At 57.7% G+C, this 24,659-nt stretch overlaps 2 protein-coding genes across 2 annotated transcripts; both read left to right on the top strand.

Annotated features, from left to right (window-relative positions):
- The first annotated feature begins 780 nt into the window (after nucleotides 1-780).
- CHST3 (carbohydrate sulfotransferase 3) lies at nucleotides 781-10,000 on the top strand. The gene is made up of 3 exons (XM_075423150.1): nucleotides 781-864; nucleotides 7,361-7,559; nucleotides 7,711-10,000. The coding sequence occupies exons 2-3, from the start codon at nucleotides 7,423-7,425 to the stop codon at nucleotides 8,939-8,941; spliced, it is 1,368 nt and encodes a 455-aa protein (XP_075279265.1). The 5' UTR covers nucleotides 781-864; nucleotides 7,361-7,422; the 3' UTR covers nucleotides 8,942-10,000.
- Nucleotides 10,001-17,710: 7,710 nt separating this feature from the next.
- AIFM2 (AIF family member 2) lies at nucleotides 17,711-23,933 on the top strand. Its single transcript, XM_075423145.1, has 8 exons — nucleotides 17,711-17,909; nucleotides 18,797-18,912; nucleotides 20,340-20,459; nucleotides 20,873-20,965; nucleotides 21,273-21,381; nucleotides 21,577-21,729; nucleotides 22,403-22,603; nucleotides 23,466-23,933. Exons 1-8 carry the CDS (start codon nucleotides 17,735-17,737, stop codon nucleotides 23,618-23,620), a joined length of 1,122 nt encoding a protein of 373 aa, XP_075279260.1. The 5' UTR covers nucleotides 17,711-17,734; the 3' UTR covers nucleotides 23,621-23,933.
- The last annotated feature ends 726 nt before the right edge of the window (nucleotides 23,934-24,659 follow it).

Below are 24,659 nucleotides of genomic sequence, written 5' to 3'. Positions count from 1 at the left end.
GCGGGGAGGCTGCCCCGGGGAGGCAGCGGGGAGGCTGTCTGTCTGTCCCGGGGAGGCTGTCTGTCCCGGGGAGGCAGCGGGGAGGCTGTCTGTCTGTCTCGGGGAGGCTGTCTGTCCCGGGGAGGCAGCGGGGAGGCTGTCTGTCTGTCTCGGGGAGGCTGTCTGTCCCGGGGAGGCAGCGGGGAGGCTTTCTGTCTGTCCCGGGGAGGCTGTCTGTCTGTCTGTCCCGGGGAGGCTGTCTGTCCCGGGGAGGCAGCGGGGAGGCTGTCTGTCTGTCCCGGGGAGGCTGTCTGTCTGTCTGTCCCGGGGAGGCTGTCTGTCCCGGGGAGGCAGCGGGGAGGCTGTCTGTCTGTCCCGGGGAGGCTGTCTGTCTGTCTGTCCCGGGGAGGCTGTCTGTCCCGGGGAGGCAGCGGGGAGGCTGTCTGTCTGTCCCGGGGAGGCTGTCTGTCCCGAGGAGGCAGCGGGGAGGCTGTCTGTCTGTCCCGGGGAGGCTGTCTGTCTGTCTGTCCCGGGGAGGCTGTCTGTCCCGGGGAGGCAGCGGGGAGGCTGTCTGTCTGTCCCGGGGAGGCTGTCTGTCTGTCTGTCCCGGGGAGGCTGTCTGTCCCGGGGAGGCAGCGGGGAGGCTGTCTGTCTGTCTGTCCCGGGGAGGCTGTCCCGGGGACCCTGCCCGGCCCCGCCCCGGGACCCGCGTCCCCCCGCCGCCGCCCCGGGAGGGAGGAAGGAAGGAAGGAAAGAGGGAGGGAGGGAAGAGGGGAGGGAGGGGAGGGGGGGAGGGAAGGAGGATGACAGCGCCGTGAAGAAAAGCAGGGGACCCGCTGCCCCCCTGCTCCCGCACGGCAGGACTAGGCGCGCTCGCCCCGCCGGGTAGGTGCAGCGGGGACCGGGAGCGGGGGGCCGGGGGGGCCGGAGGGGCCGGAGCGCAGCCGGGGGCGGGGGCGATGGGTAACGGGAGCCCCGGCGCGGGTGGGAGGATGGCGGCGGGGGTCGGGCCTTCCCTCCCGGCGTGGAGGGGAGTTGCGGGAAGTTGGGCGTGCTGGGGGGGGACGGGACACGGCCCCGACCGCCCCCCCGGGGCAGGGGCGCCGGGCCCGGGGAGCCCGGGGGCGCCTGGGCCGCGGCTGCTTTGTGCTCCCTCCGGCCTCGGCCGCTCCTTTGTCTCGGTGCGGGGCCCCCCGCCGCCCCGCTCCCGCAGCCGGGCAGCGCCGGCCGCGCCTCCGCCCTCCCGGACCCCAGCGCCCTGCCTCGACGGGGAAAGCCCTCCTTCGGCCACGGCCGCCCCGGCAGCGTGCCCCGTTGCTTGATTTCGGGGAGAAAAAGGGGGGGGGGAAAATAAATGGGAGTCAGGGCGAGCTCTCCAGCTGCGACACTGAGCTTCCGTCCGAAGCGGAGCGCGTCGGGGTCGAGAAAAGGAGACTTTCTCGCAGCCGTCCTGGGGTTGCATCATCCGGGCTGTCAGCCCCTACCAGGGAGCACTGGCGAGTTGTCCTCACCCTTTCCCCTCCTGCCCCGGGGCTGCTGGGGCACCCTGGCCCTTGGCCGGCTCCTGGCCACCGGGAGACAGCGGCTTTTCTGCCGGAGCTGGGGCACGGCCATCCCGCCGGCACCCGCCGGGCTCCGGGCACCCAGCCGGGACCTGGCTGGCATGGGGGTACCTGGGGGGCAAAGGGCTGCCCGGGCACAGTCGCCGCTCAGTGCCGGCGGGGATTCGGGCAGCCGCTGCCAGCCGCACTCGGGGGAGCTGCCTGCACCCCACTGCCTTTGCACCGGGGGACCCGAGCCTGGCTGCGGTCCCCAGAGAAAAGTGTCTCCTTTTCCACGGTCAGTGATTTACGACACCGCGCCAGGACAGTGATTTAACTCTGCAGTTTTCCCACATCTGCTGCGCTGCTTCGGTGTAAGACTCGTTGTCACACCCCCGGTCTCCCTGCGCTGCCAGGACCCGGGCACGGTCTGCGTTTTCCCAAGGGCAGCAGAGATTTGCCATTCCCCCGGTGAACCCCTTGCACCAGCAGTCCCTCCCGGAGGTCCCCAGAGGGCTGCAGACCCCTGTCTTGGGGTGAAAGAGGAGCGGAACGGAGCACCGAGCGAGCAGTGTCCCTGCTTTTTGGGGTGGGTTTGGCGGAGGAGCTTCCAGGCTAGTGTGGAGCGGTGGGAAGCAGGAGTTCGGGGCGGTGGGAGGGACTGCGGGCTCTGCGCCCCAGAGAAAGGCCTCATTGAAGCAGGGACGGGCATTTGCGGTTCCCAGCACGGCCGGGGGGCGACGGCACGCACAGCGGCCGGCATTGTGCCGCCGGCGCTGAGCAAACGGGGCCAGGCAGTCCTCTCGCCCATCTTGGTGGTCTGCCCTCTGGACCCCCTTGCTGCCCGGCAGCAGTGGGGCGTTCGGTCGCGTGCCTTTGCCGCAGGTGATGCTGCAAAACCCACCCCACCAGCATCCGCGGTTTCCAGTGAGCTGGTTTCGAGGTTGTAGGCTTGTTAGCCAGCTCAGCTGGTTCCTGCTGGCTCCTGGTCTGGATCAAACCAGGGTAGCGCAGCCTGGCATGCCTGCAGATGCGTGATTTTACCCCCATGCCCAGCGCTGATGTCTCTGAAGGTCCCGTTGCATTCACCAGGGGCTCAGGCGGCGGCAGCAGATCTCCTGTCTGCCGCGTCAGGAGCAAACACCTCTCTTTGGACACCACCCAAGGTGAGGGAGAGAGAAGACCGCTCTGTCCCCGCCACGAAGCCTGGGCTGGTTCTGTCAGCGGCATTACTGTGCCCAGCGCCAGCCTCTAAATCCCTTCTGGGCAGCGCTTTCTGGGACGCGAGGAGCAAGGACAGCTCATCTGGGTCATGCCATAGCTCAGTGTGCCTCCTTGGGGGCGTAATAAACAGTGGCCAGGAGACGACCTCGTGCACCTGGAGTTTGAGAGCACACGCAATGAAAAACGAGTTAAGTGGTGCTTGTCTGTACCAATGCCCGCTGCTGCTCCTGCGCATGCCCTGCTGTCCCTGCCCTCACCTGCGTGCTGCAGCTCCCAGGTGGCTTTGCCCTGGGTGCCCAGTGAAGAGGAGAGCAGAGGACCAAGCCGTGGCGGGTTGAAGGACCAGGGGGCAGAGCTGGGAAGGGAATGGGGAGGAGAAACAAGCGCGGCCCTTGCGTTATCTTGAGGAACCAAACACGTGGAGGAGCGAGCCCCTGGCCGTGTCCGTGCCCGTCCTCCCCGGGCGACACGGCCCCTGCTCGCGCTGGGGCTTCTCTGTGTCACGGTGGGACGGGCTGGGCAGCTGCCCTGTCCCTGCCCGAGCCAGAAGCACTGTGCATTCCCAACCTTCTCCTCCGATGGGCAGTTTCCGGGCTTCAGTTTGATGAGGCTCGGGGCTATTCTAGGCAACTTTATAAACATTGTAGGAGGTGGCTTTTTTTTCCTTTCCCTTTTTTTAGCTTGAATACACATGTTTTTAAGGAAATAATACCTGCCCCGGCAGCCTCCTTAGCTGTGCAAGAGGGCAAACCGAAGCGGTGCCGCGCTTGTGCCATGCCTTGGAGAAGAGCCAGGGGCAGGATCAAAATTGGTGGGAGACGAAAGCAAAGTGGGAAGTGTCGGTGGCGCGTTTCCCAAGGCCAGCCTCTGGAGGAAGTCGGGAGCGGAAATGGTCGACAGAGTCAATACCGAGGGAGCTCAGGGTGGTGGGGTTTTTTTCCCAGGTTGCAGACAAAGAGCAGCAGATAAGCGCCGGTGCGCTTATCTCTTTGTTGTTTTGCTGGCTCGCACTGCTGCTGTTAATCTGATGAAGCAAAGCATCGCGGAGGGAATTACTCAGGGGGCAGAAAGCTCAGCCGTGGGTCCCCACGGACTCCCTTCTCCCAGGAGCCAGGCAGGGATGCGCGAGGGTAGATGGGGGCTGGATGGACAGAGGGATCTCGAGCAGGGAGGGAGCTTGCAAGTAGGTGCTTCGCCGCCTTTCCTCGTCCGGGAGCTCAGTTGTTGCCTGTTGAGTCACCGGAGGAAAATGTGACTTCATCCAGTCACACCTCCAGCTGGCTTCCTCCACCAGCCCGCAGGCATCTTTCCTTTCCTGGATCCCACCCAGTAGGTGCTGGGGGCAGCTGAAGGAGGGGGATGAGAGCCCCAAGGCTTCGTGAAAGACCCTCACTTCCCCAAAACCAAGCCGAAAACCCCAGCTCTGCTCTCCCAGGGAGGCAGTCCTGCGAAATGCCCTGCAGAAGGGTGACCGGAGCATCCCTTTCCTAGTTCCTCTCCCCGCGGGGCCTTGCCATCCTTGCCCTGGGGCTACGCTGTTCTTCTCACCCCACCTACAACACCAGCGGGAGCATCCATCCCGTGAGCTGACTTGCTGCAGCAGACTGGAATGATTTGGCATCGCCATCGCTGACTGTGTCCTTCCTTCTTGCTGTGGCAGGTCAAGTGAACTTGCTAGTAGCGGCAGATACCCACCCGAGCAGCTTTGCATGGGAACAAAACCCCCACCACCGCCCCAAAGAAAAAGCCCCTTTGCTGGCTTTGACTCAGCTGGGAAATCCGCAAAGCCTTTTGTCATCTCGACAGTGGGAATTGTAGCCGTCCCTGCTGAAATGAAAAACGTTTCCAGCCTGAGGGATGGGAAAAGGCAGGGAGCAGTGCCAGGGGAGTTCCCGCAGGCTGTGTGTGCTGCCTTCCGGCGTGTCTCAGTTTAATGCTCGTCAGAATTATTCCGCCTTGCTTTGAGATGTGCAGAGTAAGAGCAGAGCGATGGCCGGCCGCTGCCTGCTGTCGCCACAGGTGATGTCGGTCTGTCCGTCCATCTGTCTGCTCGCACTGGCGGGTGCGCAGCCCCCGGGAGCGGGCGCTGGGGGTGTGCCCTGGGGCGGTCGCAGCACCCCGGCAGCTCTCCTCGCACCCCCAGCCCGGCGGAGCCCCGGCGGGCGGCCGGAGGGGAGGGCGCGGGGCACACAGAGCCCCTCTGTTCCCGCTCACAAAGGGATGCTTGTGGCTTGCTCGCTGCCCCGGCCGCGCTGCGCCTCGCGGGCCCCAGCGAGGAAGAGCTTCAGGACGCTGAGCAGCCCCAGCCGGCCTCGTCGGGTCACCCCATGTGTCCCCCAGCCCCACGGCTCAGCCCTGCAAGGGCCCCCGTGCCTGTCGCCACGGCTGCCCTGTGGGTTCCGGGCAGGACGTTTGCAGCCGGCTGTTTATTTAACGAATTATGTCTGCCCCGGGCCTGTGAAGCAGGGTTTTTGCCAGCGCTGCTGGAAATGGCTCTCTGTGTCATCCCTGTGAATAATTCCTGGTCTGTGCATCGTTTGTGGTCCGGGGACATCACGGGGGGAGAACCCCATGCTGGCTTCGCCCAGGGATTTTGTCCAACCAAGCAGTTGTGTGCCATCCCCCGGCTGCGTGCGTGCTCCGGGCAGCGAGGGGATGGTCCCCTGCACGGGGGAGGTGAGGTCAGGGGTGCAGACCACCGCCGCCGCTCCCTGGGATGCCGCAGACCCAAAGGTCCTTTGCAGTGGCAAAGCCGGTGGCTCTACCGGGCGCTGAGAGACGTGGCCGCGTGCTGAGGGCTTTGTATATTTTATTTCTTCTCTTGGTTGCTCAAATACTCCGACAAGTCCTGTCATCACAGGGGCACCGAGCAGGACCAAGGAGGGGGGGCTCAGAGGGCAGCACGGCGAAAGGCACCTGCCCCGGCTGCTGACCTGTCCCCGAGGAGCAGCGTGCTGACAATCTAAACTAACAGGGCTGTCAAACACACACACACACGCGTGTGCGGGGAGGTGTTGGTGCTGCTCATTGCAGGGGGAAGGGGTGAGCCGGGGGAGCTCGGGAGCTGCCGGGGCTCTCCGGGGTCCCCGCGTCCCAGCAAAGCCCAGGGTTCCTGGGTGCGTGGGTGTGGGTGTCTCTTTTTAGAAGCTTTTGCTGGGAAGGAGCTGGCTGAAAGCCAAGCCCCGGGAGCCGAGTGGTTTGCTCAAGCTGGGAAACTGCTGGTCCTCCTGCAGAGAGGGCTGGGGACCGGGCAGGCTGTGATGCTGCCCTGGCCGTGGGACGCATCCCTCTCCTCTCGCCCACGCTCCCAAGGCTGTCGCCCTTCCCAGCGGGAGGGGAATACAGCGAGCAACACCAAAAAATGCACATTTTGGGGGCGGACAGCACTGAGGAAGTTTGGGCATGACGCAACGCCTGGCAGGGCTTCCCTGCTCCACACCCTGCCAAGGGCTGCGGGTACCACGGCTCGGCCAGGGCATCTCCGCTCCGGCAAGCCCTGGGACCCCCAAAGGCTGGGGCTCTGCCGGGCGCCTCCCGCTTCACCCCTGACAGCAGGGGCGGGACGGGGCTGCCGGCGTCACTCTGGCAGGAGCCAAACCGAATCTAAATAGACTTTCCCTGAGTCACCGAAAGTCTGGCCAAGAAAGCGGGACGGGCAAACAGCATCACCCACGCAGCCGGACGGACGCCGGGCGTGCGAACCAGCGGCCAGGTAGCGGGCGCCGGCAAGCCCTGTGTGTGTAAATTCACACACGCGACGTGTGCTGGGGACCTGCCCTGGGGACCCAAGGGGCAGCTTTGGCCCCCAAAATATCTGCTCTGTGCCACTGGGCATGAGGGCTTGGCGCAGTTCAGCGCGCCTTCCACCATCACCCCGACTTCGTCGACGCTAGGAGGAGAACAGGGAGGGCTGGGGGTGTCTCATCTGCTGGGGGGGATGCTGAGTGTCACGGTGGGTTTTGCATCCTGCACCGAGCGGCTGCACCAGCATTTGGTGCAGGTTTTTTCTTTTCAGAAAAAGACCCCAGGAGCATTTTACGGCTCGAGTCGGACTGGCAGCGGCAGGAGCGTTTTCTAGCCCGCCGTCCTTCCTGGAAACCCTCTGGGTTTCATTTTCGTGGCCGAGCAGCCGCCGCTGCCGTGCCGTGAGAAGGCGGAAGCCGTGCGGCCCCACACCGGGGCCCTGCGGCGGAGCCTGCAGCCCTCCCCAAGAGCAGCTCTTCCCAGGGGCTGGGAGCCGCGATGCCCCGCGGATCGGGCTGACGAGCTGCTCCCTCACCCGGGGGGCCCTCGCTGCTGGCAGCAGGTTTTTGGCCGGCGGGGAGCAGGCAGCTGTCGGGGTGGCGGGGATTGGGTTTCAGGGCTGGCAGGGGCGGCCGGCGGAGGCGCGGGAAGGGGCCCGTCGGGCCAATGTATTTCGGGAAGGGGAGGCAAAGCCGACGGGGGCTTCGGGCAGTTGCTCCTGGCGGGCGGGATGGGAGCAGTAGGGAGGAGCTCCCCCCTTTTTACTGCTCTTGTCAAGACCTTGTTGGTCATCCCTTGTGGGAAGGGTCCCTTGCCCGCTCCCCCCTGCCCGCAGAGAGCCACCACCGCGCTGACCCTCCTTCTCCCCACAGGCAGGGCTGCTGTGGGCAGGGGATGCTGGGCGGCTAGCCCAGGACCCCCGTGTGTGTCCCCCATGGAGATCCGACGCGCTTTGCCCCAAGATTTCCGGGAGCTGCTGCACTGCCTGAAGATGAGGAGCAAGTACGCCGTCCTGCTGGTCTTCGTCGTCGGCCTCATCATCATCGAGAAGGAGAACAACTTCATCTCCAGGTAGGGAGCGGGTGCCTAAGCCACCCCATGTTTTTAACCCTGTCTCTCCCCCACATGGCAAGCTCCTGTGCGGTGGGAGCCCCCCGCAATCCCTCCCCGGGGCGCAGAGGTGGTCCGGCTCCCCTCCAGGCTGGGCTGGGTCTCCCTGCAGGGTGTCAGACAAGCTGAAGCAGTCACCTCAGACGCTGGCAGAGGCCAACAGCACGGAGGCCAGCCTGGCGCCGGCCGAGAATGGCTCACTGGCCTCGCTGCGAGAGCTGGACACCGCCTTCTCCCAGCTGCGGTCCCACCTGCGTGACGTCACCTTGCAGATCGTGGGTGACGGGGACCCCGGGCCGCGACGACACATCCTGCTGATGGCCACCACCCGCACCGGCTCCTCTTTCGTGGGGGAGTTCTTCAACCAGCAAGGCAGCATCTTCTACCTCTTCGAGCCCCTCTGGCACATCGAGAGGACGGTGACCTTCGAGCCAGGGGGAGCGAACGCGGTGGGCTCGGCCCTGGTCTACCGGGACGTCCTCAAGCAGCTGCTACTCTGTGACCTCTACATCTTGGAGAGCTTCATCTCACCAGCACCCGAGGGCCACCTCACGCCCTTCATGTTCCGGCGAGGCTCGAGCCGCTCGCTCTGCGAGGAGCCCGTCTGCACGCCCAGCGCCAAGAAGGTCTTTGAGAAGTACCACTGCAAGAACCGCCGCTGTGGCCCCCTCAACATCACGCTGGCCGCTGAGGCGTGCCAGCGCAAGCAGTACGTGGCCCTGAAGACGGTGCGGATCCGGCAGCTGGAATTCCTGCAGCCACTGGTGGAGGATCCTCGGCTGGATGTGCGCATCATCCAGCTGGTACGAGACCCCCGGGCCGTCCTGGCCTCCCGCATAGTGGCCTTCTCCGGCAAGTACGAGACCTGGAAGAAGTGGGCGTCCGAAGGAGAGGCTCCCCTCCGTGAGGAGGAGGTGCAGCGGCTGCGGTGGAACTGCGAGAGCATCCGTCTGTCAGCCGAGCTGGGGCTGCGGCGGCCGGGCTGGCTGCAGGGACGCTACATGCTGGTACGCTACGAGGACGTGGCGCGGGCGCCCTTGCAGAAGGCGGAGGAGATGTACCGCTTCGCCGGGCTCCCCCTCACCTCCCAGGTGGAGGAATGGATCAGCAAAAACACGCAGGCACCCCGCGACAGCAACGGTGTCTACTCCACCCGCAAAAACTCCTCCGAGCAGTTCGAGAAGTGGCGGTTCAGCATCCCCTTCAAGCTGGCGCAGGTGGTACAGGACGCCTGCGCCCCGGCCATGCGCCTCTTTGGCTACAAGCTGGCCAGCAGCCCCACCGCTCTGGCCAACCGCTCCTTCAGCCTGCTGGAGGAGGCACAGCCCTCCTGGGTCACGTAACGGCAGGGGGAACGGCAGCGCGGGGGAACAGGGGGCTGCGGCCATGCTCCCAGCCAGCCTGGAGGAGACCTGGGGGTCCCTGCTCCTGGAGATGCTCCTTGCTGCTGCCAGGTGGAAATCGGCAGCCCCAGGAGCTGGAGCATCCTGGCAGAGCCGACCCCGGTGTCCCGCAGAGCCTGAATTACACAATTTCTCTGGGAACGGGGAAATCACAAGGGTAAGGGGCGGTGGGGAAAAGCAGGGGTTCAGCACAGGGGCTACCTCCCCACCTAGGATGAGGCAAGTACGAGACCCCCATGGGGCCAGCAAGGACCCAGACACCAGAGGCCTTACTGGTTTAGTGCCTTCATACACTTGCACAGACTGGGAACTGCCCTAGAGGCACACCAGGGCAGGTGTGGCCCACGGAGCCCCGGCCAGCACTTGGGCTTCAATGAAGTGAGGTGACTTTGTGGTGTGGTTCTCTTCAGAATTGGTTTGGGGAGTTCGGGGTTTGTTTTCTTTCCTTTATTCCCTGTGTGTTTCGGTACCAGGGTTGCCAGGTGAGTTTATTTATTTATTACGTGAAAAAGAAGGGGGGGCAGATCAAGGAACTAAGCCCAAAAATCAGAGCAGCACAATGTACCGCAAAGAAACAGAGAGACACCTGGAGCCGAGGTGGCGGAGGTCAGATTTCGGCCAGGGACCACCACGTGCCCCACCGCACGACCCTGGGTGAGCCCCCGGGGACTGACGGGCTGCAACCCCCCTCCAGACCCCCAGCAGAGCACGGCTGTGCCAGCCCCACGCGGGAGCGACTGCGAACCTCGGCGCCTGCTGGAAGACAGAAGACTTATTTAATTAAAAACCTAAGTACAACGGCACAGATGCCGGAGCATCTCCTGTCTCCTTGGCACTCCTGTGTCCCCCACCCAGGAGGAGCCCCAGGAATACTTGCCGTGGTGACCAATACCTGGGATTCTGTAGAGGCATGGGGAGTTTCGGGGTTCACCCAGCAACAGCCTGGTGCTGAGCTATCCCCTCTAATTAACATTTAATTAATTAAAAGGCCTATTTTTAGCCTGCTTTGCAGCTCATCCTTCCACTCCCCGTGTATTTTGGGTTACGGCAGCCACCCAAGGGAGAAACCAGGCATTTCGGTGGAGGGTGGCAGTTGTCTGTGCCTAAGATGAGCTGGGGAGCTGGGGGAGCCCCGCGGGGTCCCCGCTGCCCCCCAGCTGCTGCCGACAGCCCCGCATCGCCTCTCCCTGGCCAGAGCTTTTGGCCAAAAACAAAAATAAATAAATCAGGCGGCGGCAGCGGCTGGCTGCAGCTGGGCTGCGTTTCTGCTGGCGGAGGGCAGCCAGGAGGAACGCACCGGGGCTCCGGCGATGAGCCGCGGCTGGGGCAAGCTCACAAAAGCCGCGTTTTTTGACCCAAGAGGGAGAACAGAGGCGGCTTTGAGGAGCACGGGGCCGGCGGGTGGGGAGCAGCCACGCCGGAGCCCTGGGTGGCTGCCCGCGCCAGCTGGGGAGGTTTTCGGAGCTCGGCTGCCTCACTCGCCGGGGAGCATCTGGCCTGGAGGTGTGAATTCAGGGTGCTCGACGCCGGCCGGCTGGGGAGAGGGTGCAAAAGTGGGGTTGTCTTTGCACTGAGCAGCATGGGCAATACCCTCATCGCTTGCGGGCGAGGGAAAGCCATCAGCCCCCTCCCTGTGTCACACGCAGCTCCCGGCATCGCAAGCAGCCCTGGGTTTGCCGAGTGAATTGGGTTTTGTCTGGAAGCTTCCTGGTGGGAGAGCGGTGGGGTCGCCGAGGTCGGCTGGATACCCCGCAGGTGCGCGCTGGGAAAAGCCCGCGGAGCTTGGCCGGCACGAGGGGGGAACGCGGCCGGACACAGGGCAACGGTTACAGGCAAACACCTCCCCTGCAGGCAAACACAGCTCCCGCGAAAGTACCCATGCAGTTGGCTTTTGCAAAGCGAATACGGTTTAAGTTAGTTGTCGCTTTGCAAAACAGCACGAGCGGTAAATATCTGCCCAGCCGCCAGAGCTGGAAAGGGGACGTCGGAGGGGTGCCCGGTGTTCCCTGCCCCTTCCCATCCCACCGTGCGTGGAGCAGCCCTGGGGCCTGGGCAAAGCCAGTGCTGGGGACACGGACAGTCAATAAAGGGAAACACAAAGCAAGCAGCGAGGGAAGGGGGGACTGGGCTGAGCTGAGGCCAGAGGGGATGGCAACAGCCACCCATTGTCACCCGTGCTGCCTGCACGGCCTCAGCCCCGGCTGGCTCCAGTCCATAATTTCCAGCTAAGCACGAGCATTTCTCCCTGGACACCCTCCAGCTTCCTGTCAAAAATGTCACGGGACAGAAAGAAAGCGTGGCCCCGACCCATGCAGATTTCTGCAGGGGCTAATTGCTCCCATTGAAGCCGCGTAGCCGTGACTCCTGCGCGGTGCCAGAAGCATTGGGAAGCCACGAGGGGCACACGGCTCCTCTGGAGACCAAAGCAGCCAAATTCACCCTGCGCTGATGGGGGGGGAGGTTTGTGCCCCCGGAGGGGCTCCTCCTGCTCACCCTGCCCTGGCCACTGCCAGGCCTTGCCCCAGTCCTTCCCTACAGGAGGAAACGGGGCATTTGGGATAAAAAGCATGCATGGGGAGAGCCACAGCAAGAGCAAAGAAGTACCTGAGTTCAGATGGGCCACCCAGGGGCCGCAACAGATGCAGCCTCACCCTTCCTCCATCAGCACCAATGCCAAAAAACCCCATCCTCTTCTCAAGGGGCTCAGGCTTTCAGGAATAAGACAGCTGCTGAAAGGATTGGGCTTGCCTTAAAACAGGCCAACAAATAAAAGACACCCCCACACACACACTCCCACCCCTTGCTTCCCCGAGCCAAGGCTGCTCCCACCCCACCTGCAACCCGCCCCGGGCAGGGCAGTGCCTGCAGCTGTGCTGCCTCCGGGCTCACCAGCCACAGCTGTATTTTGAGGGAAATTCAGGTGCATTGTGGCGACGCTTATTGTCACCAGAGAGACATTTTCTACAAGTAGCCCAGAGCAGCGAGGGGACACGTGTCCTGTGGGACAGGGCTGCCAGCTGAAGCCTGCTTCTCCTCAGGGTTATTGCAGGTGACATGAGATGATGCAGCACCAGTGAGAGCTTTAATAAATTATGTATGCGCTGTTCTCCTCTAAATGGGATCTTTCTGCTTAATGCTTCCCTCCGCCGGTCTAATCCAGACTTGACTTTGGACAGCAGGTACACCCCGCTCTTTCTCTGCCTCCCTCTCGGACACACTTGGGGCTCGCTGAGGCCATGCTGGCGTGGCTGAGCTTGCCGTGGAGAGGCAATTCTTGTTTGAGTCAGAAGATGCCGGTGCCCACCAAGTAAGGGAGCAGCCGAGGCAGGCAGTCTCTGAAACACCACCTTAGACACCATGCAGTTTAACGCATGGCCCAGGTGGCAAACTGCTACCAGCAGCTGGCACGGTGGGTGTCTGCTGGGCCATGAGGCCAAGCCGCCAGGCTGGCCCACAGAAATGCGTGAAAAGGCCTTTTTCCAGCTTGGCATGAGGTTTGTCCCAAACCTCAGAAGTCGTGGCTTCTCCGCCAGCTGTCCTGACACCCCATGTCCCCTTCTCCTCGCTTGCTCCAGCTCCATTTAATGGGATTGGATGAGCTAATCCCCTGTGTCCCCTCGCAGCGCTATCAGATGGGATTTTGGCACTGGGCTGGAGGGAAACCCATTGCCTGAGCAGCCACGTGCCTTGGTGCAGTTCCTGCAGGGAGCTGCTGCATTGCTGCGGCTTCACCACCTGAACCCCTGGTTGGCGAGGGGACCCACGGGCCATCGAGGGACCGGGGGCTGCAGCACACATGGACATTTCAGCATTAAATGACAGCCTTGTTTTCTGTTGTGTTTTTTTAAGAGACTGCATGCCTGACCAGACCGCATTTCTTGGTCTGCATCCCATATTTATCCTGTAATTACACCTTCGGACAAAGGCTGCCTGTCTCTGAGACTGATTTTTTTAAGGACACAGTTTTATTATATGCTGTGCTTTCACTGTAATGAAATCCTGGGAGGGGGGGAGAGAAATCTCCGCAGAATTTGGAGGTGAAAGCTGTTCTTTCTCAAAACCTACCCCGAGAGCAACTGAGCTTGCCCAAGCCCTCTCCCTTCCTTTTCTTGAGGAAAACCCAACCGCTGATGTCCTTTCTGCTTCTCTGTGGGCCCCTGAGGATTAATGCTGCAAACTCCTGCTCCGTCTCATCCTATAAGAGAAAGGTGCCACCGAGCCGTGGGTTCCTCTGCCGCAGGAGCCTCGCCTCGCCAGAGAGGTCTTTGCAATCCTCATAGCCAGCCGGCTAAGCTGGATAAAGCTCGTTGAGCTCCTCTTTGCACCTGCCTAGATCACAGCACAACAAGGGATGAATTCCCACAACATGGCATTTCTGTAAAATTCCTAATGGCCGCCACACGCTTGGCTCTGGAGGGGTAGGGAAGATTTGCACCGCACAAAACCCAAAAGCTGGAGCTGTTTCATAGAATCATAGAACAGAATCATAGAATCATTTCAGTTGGGGTTTCCTCCAAGGGCAAGAAGAGCCCTGGCCCTGCCTGCACTCACCCCATGCCGGGGGCTGCCGCGGGCCTCACCACAGGTCTTCTTTTGGAAATAAAGATCAGCTGAATCACAGAGACCTTTGCATCTCACCTTTGGGGTTTTCCTGAGTCTCTCTTCCGCGTGGGATCTGCAACCACTTTATGGGCTGGCACATACACGGGCACTGCCTATAAATACACGTGGCTGGCTGCTCCGGCCTGACCAAAATACGGTGGCTTTGGTGCTGTGGTTTATAGGAAGCGGCCAGCAGCTGGTCTTCTCAAGCTGATAACACTGAAAAACTGGAAACGAAAAATGAGGTTTGTTGGGGAGAGAATAAATAAAACAGGTCCTTGTTGATTTTTGCTAAAAGTAGATTTTAGTTATAAGGTATAAACTAGGTAGTGTTTATGTTTAAAAGCAGACATGAACAGGTGTGAATTAGTTTTTCCAGGCAATTCTTTGCCCTGGACAGACCCAGTTCCACCCTGGCTGTGGCAGAGATCCTCGAGGCGCGCGGGGGTACCCGGATCACCCAGGCACAACGGGGAGCCCCGGGGCAGGCCCCAAGGATGGGTGATGCAGTTTATCTAGTGGAGAGCAATCCCCGCCCTCACCCCCGGCGCACACAAAAACGCCCTTTCCCTGGCGCGCAGCCTCGAGCCGCGCAGCTGGAGGGCTGCTGCAGGACCATGTGCGGGCAACGGTTGCGGGCGGAGGGAACCTGGTGCCTGAGGCTGCTGATATAGCAGAGGGCAAGCGTGCTCGCCTTCGGGTTCCGCAGAGATCGCTGCTAGCCAGACACAAGGTCACAGAGTCTCCTTGGGAGCGGTTACTCTGCAGTTTGATGACGCGTGTTGTTAAGTCCTGAATCATCTGTTTACTTTGTGTTTGTGAGGGACGTTTTCCCCTCATGCACGGAGGCCAGGAAGAGAGGGAGAAGTCTCCTTCCGTTTTACAGCAGCTGGGAGAAGTCTCCTTGGGTTTTATGGCACAAACGTTGCCGGTGGGGGGACAAACAGGACCCCTCCAGCAGCCGGGATTTGGCCGGGAGGGATGGAGCCTTCAGAGGGTGAAGGGAAGGAGGTTAACACCCTCCCAGCCTGCTGAGGCTAACCCGCCCTGATGCTTGTGGTGGGCAGGACGAGGAGGCACAGGCTCATGGGGGGTTCAGGCCCACATGGAGCAGGGGTACCTGTGGCATCCTGAGGTCTTCCCACGCAGCACTGTTGCACCCATCCTTTCGTTAATCGTGCTCAGAGGGATGTTTGTTAGCTCCGGCTGACGTTGGGTTAAACCTGATGAGGGGAGAGCACAGAGACGGGTGTATGCCCACGCTCCTTGCGTGGCGTCTCAGAGCTGGGGCAGGAGCATCCCACAGAGCCCCTTCCCTACGCCGCTTCCTTCCCGCTGAACCCCTGCCACCCCGCAGGGAGCGTACGGTCCACAGGGCAGACGCGACTAAAATGCCGGGGAGCCTGGAAGAAGCCAGGGCAGGCCCATCGCTGCCCCAAGCCTCCCCACATCCCTCTGCCGTGCAGAGCACCAGCAGAAGACAAAATTCTCTGTGAAGCTGACCAGCTTTTACTGCAGCCGTCTTTTTGCAGTCAGCCAGAGAAATACCATTAAAACAATGTACTTGCCAATGCTGACCACACACAAGCGCGCAGAACGTTCCCTTCGACACTGTTTTGCGCATTTGGAGCTTCTTGCTGTTTGCTTGGAGTTGAATGTGATGTTTTCACAAAGGCTCCTTTTACCCCTCCATTTGCTTTGGCCACTCTTATTGCCACTGACCTTGCCTTCTTCCTTGTTGGTGCACCTCCAACTCGCTGGCCCAGGAGTTATTTACCCTTTTTTTGAAAGGTCACCCTGATATTCCGGTGTACAACCGGATTCACCTGACAATACCTGTCATTGCCTGGGAGAAATGACATCCTCGCCAGGGACTTGTCTCGACTTGAACACAAGCAGAAGACAACCAAACCCACTGGTGGCAATGCTTCGCCTTTGTCTTGGAGGCAGGACGATGACACTTGCCTTGTGAGCAGCAGAGTTAGGGCAGGAACAGGATCTTTTTCTTTGTGGCAGGTCTGGCGCAAATACACCTGAAGGGGGAAAAACAGCACGTGATAGGGGAAAGTGGGGGAGTACTCTTGGAGTAACTGATTTCTCCCAGCAGTGGGTATGTGCTGTGAAATATATGCAAATGCCTGGCAGGAAAAGCCAAACCCTGCCTCTGTAAGAGCCAGAGCTGGGCACAAAGGAGCAGAGGAAGAGGGAGAGGGCCGTAGCACATGGGCATTAGCGATTCATCTTCAGCCTCCCCCTCTTCTAGGGCTGGGCTTTCAACCCAGCTTTGCTCCAGCGGGATGAAATGCCAGGGGAATTATGCAGGTAAGGACAACCCTGCCGGGAAGGGGATGGGTTCACACACACCGGGTGCAAAGCAAGCCTGTCCATGTATTTTGAGGGAAGAGCTTAAATCAGGTTTCAATTGCTGAGTTCACCCCTTCAGAAATGGAGCTGGGTTTGGGGTTTTTTTTCCACTTTTTGCATTGAATTACCCTTTCCCAAAGCCAGCCATCACCAGGCTATTCCAGCAGCCTCCTCGCAGACCAGTGCCCATGCCGATACCAGAAGAGGGGACACGGAGCAGACCTGGAGCGCTGTCACCCCGGGGTTACTTCCCAGCCTCTGGACATTCACAGCTCCCGGATTTCTCAGCTAGAACAGGTGTCTCTGTGTTTAGCAGCTCTGGAGGATTTATCTTCCCTGTATTAATCACAATTATTTTTCTCTCATTGAAAATTTTAGCACCCTCCAGCTGAGTCCTGTGTGACAAAAAGCACAAACCTGCCCCTGGCTTATTTCAGCTGAGGCCGTGGGTTTTCCTACCAAGGACCTTCCTCCACTCCTGGCTTTATTGTTGGCTGTTCCATCGGTGCCTCCTCTCTCAGCTCTCTTCCAGGCTGAGCAGAAACACCCCCCCACTTCCAACCCCTTTGCCACCCTTCTCTCTGCTCCCCATGCCCTTCCAGCAACGGCGGGGAGGGTGTCCGGTGCCACACGCCAGACTGGACACCCATGTCCCATGTCCCCGCAGCCAAGCTGGCTGCACCCTGTGGTGGCAACCCTCAGCTGAGGCCCTGCTTCTCCGGGAAGATGCCAATTCCTTCCTCTGTCTCCCACCCATGAGGCTGGGGGGATGGCTGCTCGGGACCCCACTGGGAAGGGGCTTCAGCACCAGGCCGGTGTTCACTGGTGGAGGAATGAGGAGCAGAGGGAGCCTTCAAACCAACATGGGAAGGGGAGCACAGGGGCAGCTCTGCCAGCTCACAACACCGCAGTGTGCACAGCGGCTATATTTATCCACAAGGCCAGCAGCTATATTTATCTGGAATGCCACAGGAGTCAAAAGTCTTTGGGGTGATTTCCGTGCTGCAGAAGGACATGATCTGGATGGCCCTTTTACTGCACATCTCCTCCTCTGCTCCCTGTTCTGCTTCTCCAGGGGCCTTTGCTGCCTTCTCAGACTTTCCCTGCTCCTGCTTACATCCTGTTATCTCCACCACGGTGATGCTGGGCTCATCTTCCCTCCGTCCCTCTCGCATGGCCCTCTCCGGGCTTCTCTTCCCACTGCCACTCAGAGCAGATACGTGTTCATTTCTCTCTCCAAGGGAGCTGTTTCTTCTGGGGCATGGAGCGGGCCATCCTCTGCCTGCATTATTTGCCCAGCCCGCAGTCTCGGCAGGTTCGTGGGTTTCCCAGCGAGCCCCTCCAAGCCACAGCCGCCGAGGGCTGCGAAACGTGAACTTCCCCAGCAAGGACAGGAGCATGGCACCCCTCTGCCGCCAGCCCAAAAAGGGGGCATTCAGCCAACACACGTTTAACCAGCATTCAGGGCTGACAAAAGACAAGCCTAGGCGGACAAACAAGGCCCGATGCTCGTGAACTTTCTGAAACCAAACCAAACCGTCTCCCCTTTTGTCTGTCCGGCTGGGTTTTTGTTTAAAGATGAGCTCATCACTTTTTAACGCTGGGGTTTGGTAGGACTGACCGCGCACCCTCAGCGTTAGCAGATCCCCTCCCGTCGCAGAGCATCCCGACCCACTGGCAGGCAGCCCCGCCCCCCGGCCCGGCCCCGCCCCCCGGCCCGGCCCCGGCTCCCCGGCCCCGCCCCCCGCGGCGCTGACTCAGGGAGCGATGGGGTCCCGCGTGTCCGTGGACGATTCCGTGCGGGTGGTGGTGGTCGGCGGCGGCTTCGGAGGCACGGCGGCCGCCGCGCTGCTCAAGTCCTGGGCCGTTCCCTTCGTGCTGGTGGACGGGAGGGACGCGTTCCACCACAACGTCGCTGCCCTCCGCGCCGCCGTGCAGAGTGGTAAGGGCTCGGCCGATTTCCACGGCCTTCCCCCTGCTTGGGTCCGGCGGGTCGGCTCTCCTAGCCCCAGCAGCTCGGAGGTACCCGGGGGGTAACGAGGAACGGGGCACGGAAGGAGCCTCCTCTGCCCCGGTGGTGGTGAAGACGTGACGTTTTCTGTCCGGAAAACAAATGCTTGGCGCTGGGAGGACTCACAGACTGTCGGTGCTAAGCTAATGGCATATCCGCTGGGATAAGGGAGCAAAGCCCATCTGGATGGTCCTTTTCTTTTTATTATTTCAAGAGTTTAGAAGGTGACTGAGCTAAAATCAGCAGCGGCTGGAAGGGGTGAATGAATGTTTTTCTGTATCTGGCCCTTGAAACGCTGAGCAGCTCAGCAGTGAGGCCCTGGACGATAAAATTCTGTCCATGAGCTGCTCGGGTCCGTCTGGGATCTCATCTGGAGACCGGGCTCCAGTCGCTGGGGATTTAGGGGGAAAATCTCATGTTCAGCGCTGGGGGCAAGCATCCAAAGGATGTCAAAAGCTTGGTCTGAGAGGCAGATAACATGACAAAAAGCCTCTGACATCCTGCCTGAAATGCCCTGGACCACAGTGGAGCGCTTACTGGCCAACCCATACAGGAGATTCTGTACGGGGAGCAGAGTAAAAACAGTCTAGCTGAGGGTGTCACCTGACCTCTGAGGAGCTGATCTTGTCACCAAATCTGAGGCAAAGGTCCTGAGCTCATTGCTGGGCGGAGATGCGGCACAGCAGAGGCGCAGCCTGTAGTCCCCAGTGCATACAATGCTTTTGTCTGAGCAAGGATGGCGTGAGGGGAGAAGGGAAGAGGGGCTTGTTAGCCTCCACAGAGGGAGATCTCTTCCCCGCTGTCTCATCTTACCACAGGATTTGCCAAGAAGACTTTCATCTCCTACTCTGCCACCTTTGGGGACAGCTTCCGACAAGGCAAGGTTGTTGGCATAGACCCTGGGAGGCAACAAGTCTTGCTCAGCGATGGTGAGGTGGGTATGGTAATGCGGCAACTGGCAGTAAGTAACTTGGCTGCTGTAGGAGTTCACCTGCTAATGCGGGGAGCCAGCCTTCAGCAGGGCGTGTTGTGAATCTCTCCTTCTCTGGATTTTTCTTCAGCTGTGTCGTGGCTGCCAGAATGCAGCGCTCCAAATCTAGGCTATGTTGGCTGGTGGTGTCTTGTTGGAGAAGTGATGTGGAATTTAGGTTTCAGACTGCTGCCCGTGCTTGGAGTCCTCTGGAGGGGGAGAGTGAGATGAGCAGGACCTCAGGGCACCAACAGAAGATGTGCCCCTGAGCAGGAAGAGGAGCGTAACTCTCATCTGCCCGAGGGGGGTGTGCGCAGGACAGAATCACGCTCTGGGAAAACAACCCTGGACCTTTGCTCTCGAGTTGGATGAGAGCAGGGAATGGTGCTCAGTTGTGGTGAACACCCCCGCGTCTCCCACAGCGCAGAGCAGCTGAGCACACGAACCCTGACCGATCTGATACCCCCAGCTCAGGGTTCAGACACACAGCAGGGTTCCTGTGCTGATGTAACCCTCAGCTTGGCTGAAATGCCTGACCCGGAACAAGCTGCAGGCCAGGCCCTCTGGGAAGGCACTGACTGCTTTCCTCTAGGTTTCTGCCACCTGTGGGCAGATACACAAATGCTCATGCTTAGCACCGGCTCTGTGATGCTAGGAAGTAGAGAGAAATGAAACCAATGACCTTCTTCTGTGGGGGGCTGCCCCAGAGAGAAGCAGCCCCCCCAGCCATCTCCTCTAAAATCAAGAGGCAATGTGGGGAAAGACTGTAGTGTGTAATAATCCCGAAGAGCTTGGCAGCAGAGACCATCTTGCCCTGGACGCGGTGAATGGCACCATCCCTTCTAGACAAGCTAAGTGGCCTAGAGCTGTGTTGGGATGTGGGTGTGTGGTAAATACCACACCCCGTCTAGTGCTCAGATGAGCTTTTATTCTTAGAGCTGGATTTAGAGCTCAACAATTAACCCCGGAGCTCAGATCCTTATCTAACTACAGGAAGAAACAAAGGCAGCAGGTCTGATAACTCTTTTCAGCCAGAGCATCTCATTTCTGCTCAGAAGAGGGTGAAGGAGAAAAGTTAGTCTCTGGAGCCAGCTGTCACGGTCTAGCATAAATATCAGGTTATTTCCTGTAAACTTATGGCAATTTCTTCAAAGCTCTCAGCTCTCCTGAAGAATGGTGCTTCTCTCAGACCCTGAAGAAGGCAATTACTTGGTGTCACCTGGACCAGGTCTCTTCCTAAAGCCACTTTCTGACAGTGGCGAGTACTTTCCTAGTTATCAGTGAGGGCTGTGGGAGAGCGAATGAATAAGTAGTACCTAGGAGGCAACAGCTGTGATCCAGGCTCAGTTTTTGAGAGGTCTAACATCCTGTTGTACCTTCTGCCCTCCCAGGAGCTTCACTACTCCCATCTCATTCTTGCAACAGGCAGTGATGGGCCATTCCCTGGGAAGTTCAACAAAGTCATTGACATGGAAAGTGCCATCCAAACCTATGAAGACATGGTTAAGGAGGTGAGGAATCAATTTATTTCCCAGGAAGCGTTGCCTGCCTTTATTCAGCTTCTTTGTCCCAGACACCACCACGGGTATCTGGAGCCATCTGTGTCTATGAACAAGAGACCACAGTGCCTGCAGGGACAGGCCAGGACAAGGAGCATGTGCTAGCTTGTGTAGCATTCTGCGTGCCCTGGTGGAAGATCACCTGCTTGCGCAAGGGGAAACCTGAAATGCTCACCACTGTTACAGTGTACACAGGAAGAGTGCATGGCGTTCTCATTTTTTGTTTCCTCTTAATGAACTATGTGGTTTATTGCTCTTGGGCCAGTGCTGTGTCTCAGCAAGGTCTGTTCACAGAGTGGCTGAAGGTATCTGACTTTCTGCACTTAACAGTTCTCTTGTAACGTGAGTTTCCACTTTACTTCAAGATTGAGAAATCTGAGCGCATCCTGGTAGTGGGAGGTGGTGCTGCTGGAGTCGAGATGGCTGCAGAGATCAAAACAGATTACCCAACCAAAGAGGTAGTAGCATATTAGTTATAATTAACTTCATCTTTGTTTCTGAGACTGTCCTCCTGGGATTGTCCTGCTGGAGGTATCTGAGATCACTGCGAATCGGGAGTTTCCATGCAAAGGCAGCCTTCACCCCTGCTGCCTAGAGCACCCTAGAGCCTGTCACCAGCAATGACTGGCACAGATGCCTTTCACTGGCTCGCTCTCCTTGGGCATTAAGCAGGGTGGAAGGAAGCTAGCTACAGCTGCTCCCGCCTGGCACGCGGTGAGTCCTGTCCCATTCCTGTATCCCCATTTGCTGTTTTGTCCCCAACAGGTCACCCTCATTCACTCAAAAATTGCACTAGCTGATGCGGAGCTGCTAGATAGCGTCCGTCAAGAGGTGAAAGAGATTCTCCTCAGAAAAGGAGTGTGCCTCTTATTAAGTACGTACTTAACAATGCCTCTGAAGCTCTATAACCTGCTCTTCCTTCAGCCAATGCATCTCCTTCTGGTGTCCTCTTTCTGACTTTTTTGACTAAGCATGGCTGCCTTGAATTCCTGTTTCTCTAGATACATTGGGCTAGCTGGAAATGGCAGCCTAGTGAAGGTTTGTGACCCAGGGCTCTCTGTTGCAACAGGTGAAAGGGTCAGCAATGTGGAAAACCTCAAGCCAAACTCATTTCAGAAGGACACAGTTGTAAGGACAGAAAAGGGCACTGAGGTGGTTGTTGACATGGTGATCCTCTGCACAGGGATAAAGATTAACTCTTCAGCATATGCTGCTGCATTCGGTAAGTGAAAATGCAGGGCGTTCAGCTGATTAGTTACTCGGTGATACATCTTCAGTCTGAGTCCTCTTACAGCCCCATTTCAGTTATGGCACTACAACTATGGGGCCAGTATGACAATTATACAGTCTCTATAGGACAAGGGGGAACGGCTTTAAATTAAAAGAGGGCAGATTTAGATTAGCTATTAGGAAGAAATTCTTCACCGTGAGGGTGGTGAAACACTGGAACAGGTTGCCCAGAGAAGCTGTGGCTGCCCCCTCCCTGGAAGTGTTCAAGGCCAGGTTGGATGGAGCTCTGAGCAACCTGGTCTGGTGGAAGGTGTCCCTGCTCATGGCAGGAGGGCTGGAACTAGATGATCTTTAAGGTCCCTTCCAACCCAAACCATTCTATGATTCTTTGATTCTTTCTCAGGCTGTGTACACCAGCTCTTAATGTTTCTTGATGTTTCTACTGAAATGTCAAAGGATGATTCACTGCATGAGACTGCAATAATTACCTACAGCAAGGCAAAAAGCATCTCTTCCCCAACATGTAGAAAAGAGGGTGAAAAACTAACTCCTTACTTTGTGCCAATGACTTGTTTGAGAACATTTTGGGGGCGTTTTGGGGTCTCAGACCACAACAAGCAACACAAAGCTTCTCCTGAAAACAAACTTACTGTTTGGCAAAACAGGGGAAAAAATGGCAAGTAATGGTGCTTTGAAAGTTAACAAGCACCTCCAGGTGGAAGGCTATGAGAACATCTATGCTATTGGGGACTGCGCAGATCTGAAAGAACCGAAGATGGCCTACCATGCTGGGCTCCATGCCAACATCGTTGTGACAAATATCATCAACAGCCTGACACATAAGCCTCTTAAAACCTACAAAACAGGTAAGGTAATCTCCTAGCACCTGGCTTTAGCTGTTGTGCTGCTTTTCTGCAGGGAACATATGTACATCTTGGGACTTGCATGGGACACTGATTAGAGGTCAGGGAACCCACAACTGAGGTTGACTATACAAGCTTATGGCTCAGGCTTCATCTTAGTTCTTGCCAAAGACACTGTAGATGTTAATTACCTGTGTCAGTCTACGGATGCAACGCGTCCTGTCTTCCTGGTAAATCTACTGGTCAGTCTCTGCTATTCATCAAACTTGATTCCTTTTGTTTAAATTGCTTACTGTCCAACTGAATCCTAGGAACAAGGAGATGACTTGACTTTCTCTTCCTTTCTCCCCTTAATCTATTCAGCAAACACAAACTGAACAATCTAGTCTCAAAAATCTATCTAGGTGATGGGTTTCATTAATAAGCAACTTGATGTAAATACTCACCACAACAATGGTGAAAGCTGTTCCACGTGGATATAGGATATCTGGACAGCAGCTTGGTTTTTAAAGGTTGCGCTATCTATTTACATTCTTTATACTTAAATTTTGTTGCCTACCTGTTGAGTCCCTCTTGGGAGAGACTCATTCTACACCACACACACAGCCAGCCCAATCCTTCAGCAACCCCATTACTGAAATAGGTAGAGTAGATGGTAGAAAGGAGAGAGTTGTAAATAGTTCTCCTTGGGCCTGCTTCTTTCCTTGTCATGTAGCACACGGGTCCTGTGCTTAGCAGTGCATGTGGCTATGAGGGGGTTGGGGTGGGAAGAGAGGGTTTGGAGGAAGGGCAACAGCTACATCTAATAGGGTTTGATACTTAGCTTTGAAACTACTTAACTTAAACCTCTACATCTTTTTTCCAGGGTCACTGACATTCCTGCTTTCAATGGGCAGGAATGATGGCGTAGGCCAGCTGAACGGTTGCTATGTGGGACGTCTCTTGGTGACCATTGCTAAGAGCCGAGATCTGTTTGTCTCCAAGAGTTGGAAGACAATGGGACAGACAATGCCCTCTTAAAAAGGGGTTCAGCAACAAACTAGCAAGGAACACAGCAGCTGTAAGCGGGTGAGGGTGCGCTTTTATTGCTTGGGCAAACTGATACTGTCTCCTGCCGCGGCTCCCAAAGCCACCCGTCAGCATACTGCATTGAAAGGGTGCCCTGCCTTGCTGTACAGGGGACAGAGGCGCTTTCCAAATGAAGCACACAGGAGTTCTCATGATAAAAAACAGGGAAGGAATGTTTCCTTTACTTACCTGTTGAGAGAGCTCCGAGCAAGAAACTTGGTTTACCTTGATTTGTAACTATTAACACTGTGGTTTTCAAAATCTCTGTGGTTTGTTTGTTGTGTGTTTTTTCCTTGGCTTTCCCTGCTCTTGCTCTTCCAAAAAGTACCTGCCTCTTACAGATCTGGAATCTGCTCTGCAGCGTGCAGGAATAATGGCTTGTGGCACTGTCTGGGGAAAGCCTGCCTAAAGCCTTGGCTATGGTAATCCTGGAACTCAACAGAGTATAATGCAGCTTTGTGTCAACGTCTCCACAGCAGCTCTAATTATGTCACTTACAGCACTATACTTCAGCCAGAAGAGCTGGTTAGTTCTGTGCTAAGTGTGATACAGCAAGCACTTAATTACAGATGCTGCTTTTTTTTTTTTTTTAAGGTGAGATATTCCCAGAGCAAAAGTAGGGTTTGTAGCAATAACCACACTTGACACATCTTTTTCTTTTTTTCTTATAAAACAAAAAAAATCACCATGAAATATTCTCAGTAATTACAGAGATTATTGTGAGTTAAAAGCAAAACAGAAGCTCCTCATGCATCACTTCTAAAATCCCTTTCCCCTCTCTGTGGGCTGGAGGCAGAATTTTACCATCTACCCTCCAGGGAGGGGAAAAGAGAGCAGAACATTTTTAAGAGCTTTCTTTAAAGTGTGCGTGTGAAAAATTCGTCACTACAAATCTAAAATGAGGTTACTCTTTAAAAACTTCTAAACTAAAGTAACAAGAGACACTAAACAAACTCCTCAAAAGAGATGTTAACTCAATTGTTTAAGGTGA

This window comes from Opisthocomus hoazin, chromosome 6, assembly GCF_030867145.1.
Source record: "Opisthocomus hoazin isolate bOpiHoa1 chromosome 6, bOpiHoa1.hap1, whole genome shotgun sequence".
Lineage (NCBI taxonomy): Eukaryota > Metazoa > Chordata > Aves > Opisthocomiformes > Opisthocomidae > Opisthocomus > Opisthocomus hoazin.
The sequence above is the reverse complement of the archived record's forward strand: the minus strand, read 5'-3'. Positions and strand labels throughout refer to the sequence as shown.

Excerpts from the sequence above, each read along its gene's own strand:
- CHST3 (XM_075423150.1), top strand. The coding sequence starts at position 7,423 with ATGGAGATCCGACGCGCTTTGCCCCAAGATTTCCGGGAGCTGCTGCAC. Across the intron at positions 7,560-7,710 it reads GAGAACAACTTCATCTCCAG|GGTGTCAGACAAGCTGAAGC; the intron begins GTAGGGAGCGGG and ends GTCTCCCTGCAG.
- AIFM2 (XM_075423145.1), top strand. The coding sequence starts at position 17,735 with ATGGGGTCCCGCGTGTCCGTGGACGATTCCGTGCGGGTGGTGGTGGTC. Across the intron at positions 17,910-18,796 it reads CCGCGCCGCCGTGCAGAGTG|GATTTGCCAAGAAGACTTTC; the intron begins GTAAGGGCTCGG and ends ATCTTACCACAG. Across the intron at positions 20,966-21,272 it reads CAGATTACCCAACCAAAGAG|GTCACCCTCATTCACTCAAA; the intron begins GTAGTAGCATAT and ends TGTCCCCAACAG.